Below are 2,107 nucleotides of genomic sequence, written 5' to 3' on the forward strand. Positions count from 1 at the left end.
GGGGGGGGGGGAGGGGGAGGGGGAGGGAGTGTGTTATCCTGGCCCAGTCCCTTTCTCCTCCCCAGAGTTAAACGCAGGCTCTGTCAGAGTATTAAGGAGTCCTCTTGGGCCAACAGTGGGTTGTGAGTCCAGAAACCCCAACCAGGACTCGTGGTGTGGGCATCCTGGAGGGTCTGGGAGGAAAAGCTTTGAGATGGGGCAAGGGAAGTCGGACATGGGCAGGTGCTTTTGGGTGACAGCCCCGCAGTCGCTTTATCTGAATTATCTAGGAGGAAATCTTCAGGGTCTGTCATCAGGGTTACGGGTTATTTTGGTCACCAAGTCTAAACCTGGTTCTTTCGAGATAAGGAGTTGAAACAGGACGTGTGACTTTATTTAATAGGGACATTGAAACCAAGGAAATGAGAGGAGGGAGTCCTAAAGACCCTCTCCTGGATCCTGTGTGCTTGTTTACATTTTTATCCAGGATGTGGGGCAGAGGGGGGCCGAGATCAAGAAGTACCTACATTGGTGTCCAAATTTTTGCTGTGTCATTCACAAAAATAGAGTGTCTACACTGGCTGAATGGATTTTACTTCATCTTTTTTCTCACACAATTCATTAGAAGATATTTCTGTGTTACAAATTATCTTACTGCATAATTATAGCTGTCATATCTGCCGTACCCTATTGTCTTCATTTTTGCTTTACCTAGAGGCCATGGTCACTTGGTAAATATGTGTTGTTGTTTTCAGGGGCTGTTTACATTCAAGGATGTGACCATAGAATTCTCTCCAGAGGAGTGGGAATACCTGGACCCTTCTCAGCAAAGATTGTACAGGACCGTGATGTTAGAAAACCACAGAAACCTGGTTTTCCTGGGTGAGGTAGCTCTCAACACACAATTTCTATTTCATACTTAGGATTTTATGTCCTTCCTTTGTAGAAAGTTTTCTGAGAATTTCTTCTTTGTATGAATGAGCTTCAGATTCCTGCTATCAAAGAAAAGTTGATGATATGTTAGCATAGAAAAGCGGAAATTAAAAGATGTTTCATTTTGACCTGAACCATTCTCTATTTTGAATTGATTCATGTCCTTCTATCTATGTAATTGGTAAGTTCAGAAATTTAGTGGCACAGAATATTATTGCCCACATCTCATTCCAATTGCTGCCACAAGTTTTTGACTCACTCGTACTGAACTAAGAACTCACGAATATAAGGCCAGGTATGGGATGACTCAACCTTGTAATGCCAGCACTTTGGGAGGCTGAGGTGAGAGGATTACCTGAGCCCATGGGTTCCAGATTAGCCTGGGTAATGTGGCGAGATCCCATTTCTACAATAAGCCAAAAAACTAGCTAGGCATAGGAGCTCATACCTGTAGTTCTGGCTACTTGAAAGGGTGAGGGGATAGAATCACCTGAGCCCCACAGGTAAATGCTGGGGTGGCCATGACCTTGCCACTGCTCTCCAGCCTGGGTGATGGAGTGAGACTCCAACTCAATATAAAAAGGAACTCACACATTTAAAATTCTATCCAAGTGTTCTAAAGGTTTTATTGAGAAACAGTATTTTGGGGTTAATTTTCTATAGTCTTATATAATGTGTTCTCTACTGATCACAATACTAGATTTGTAAATGAAGAATCCCAGCAAGAGTCATGTTATACTTTTCTAATTAAACAGGCCTTGCTGTCTCTAAGCCAGACCTGATCACATGTCTGGAGCAAAGGAAAGAGCCCTGGGATGTGAAGAGATACAGCACATTAACCAAACCTCCAGGTAGGTGGGAATGAATGAAGCAGATGACACAGGTCGAGGGAGCAGAGCTTGAAATGTGCTTTGGGAAGGTGGTCTGCTCCAATGAAAATGGTTTCTGAGAAGCCTGGTATTCTTTCTCTTGCAGTCACAAAGAGACATCTATTCCTTGTTCTGGAATTCTCCAAAAACTCTGCTTCTTTTTCAGTGATTTCCTTTTAGGGTACAGTGGAAATCAAAGTCCACTTAATGGTGTGATCTGATTACCTTTCTGAAGCTTAAGTTTTGCTTTGACATCATGGTTGGAAATATATGAGAGTAGTGTTTTAGAATTTGATTGAGAAATTTTAAGAACTCTCCAGACAGTT

The 2,107-nt window shown here is 42.6% G+C and overlaps 1 protein-coding gene across 1 annotated transcript in view; it reads left to right on the forward strand.

Moving 5' to 3' along the window:
- The window catches only part of LOC110596749 (protein ZNF738-like), a 2,035-nt gene extending 258 nt beyond the window's left edge, over positions 1-1,777 (forward strand). Inside the window, exons 2-3 of the mRNA XM_021718801.1 lie at positions 735-861; positions 1,668-1,777. Coding sequence (XP_021574476.1) covers positions 735-861; positions 1,668-1,777 — 237 coding nt within the window. The remainder of the gene's footprint in view (positions 1-734; positions 862-1,667) is intronic.
- The last annotated feature ends 330 nt before the right edge of the window (positions 1,778-2,107 follow it).

This window comes from Carlito syrichta, unplaced genomic scaffold (genome assembly GCF_000164805.1).
Source record: "Carlito syrichta isolate Samal-C Ts95f unplaced genomic scaffold, Tarsius_syrichta-2.0.1 Scaffold313490, whole genome shotgun sequence".
Classification (NCBI taxonomy): Eukaryota; Metazoa; Chordata; class Mammalia; order Primates; family Tarsiidae; genus Carlito; species Carlito syrichta.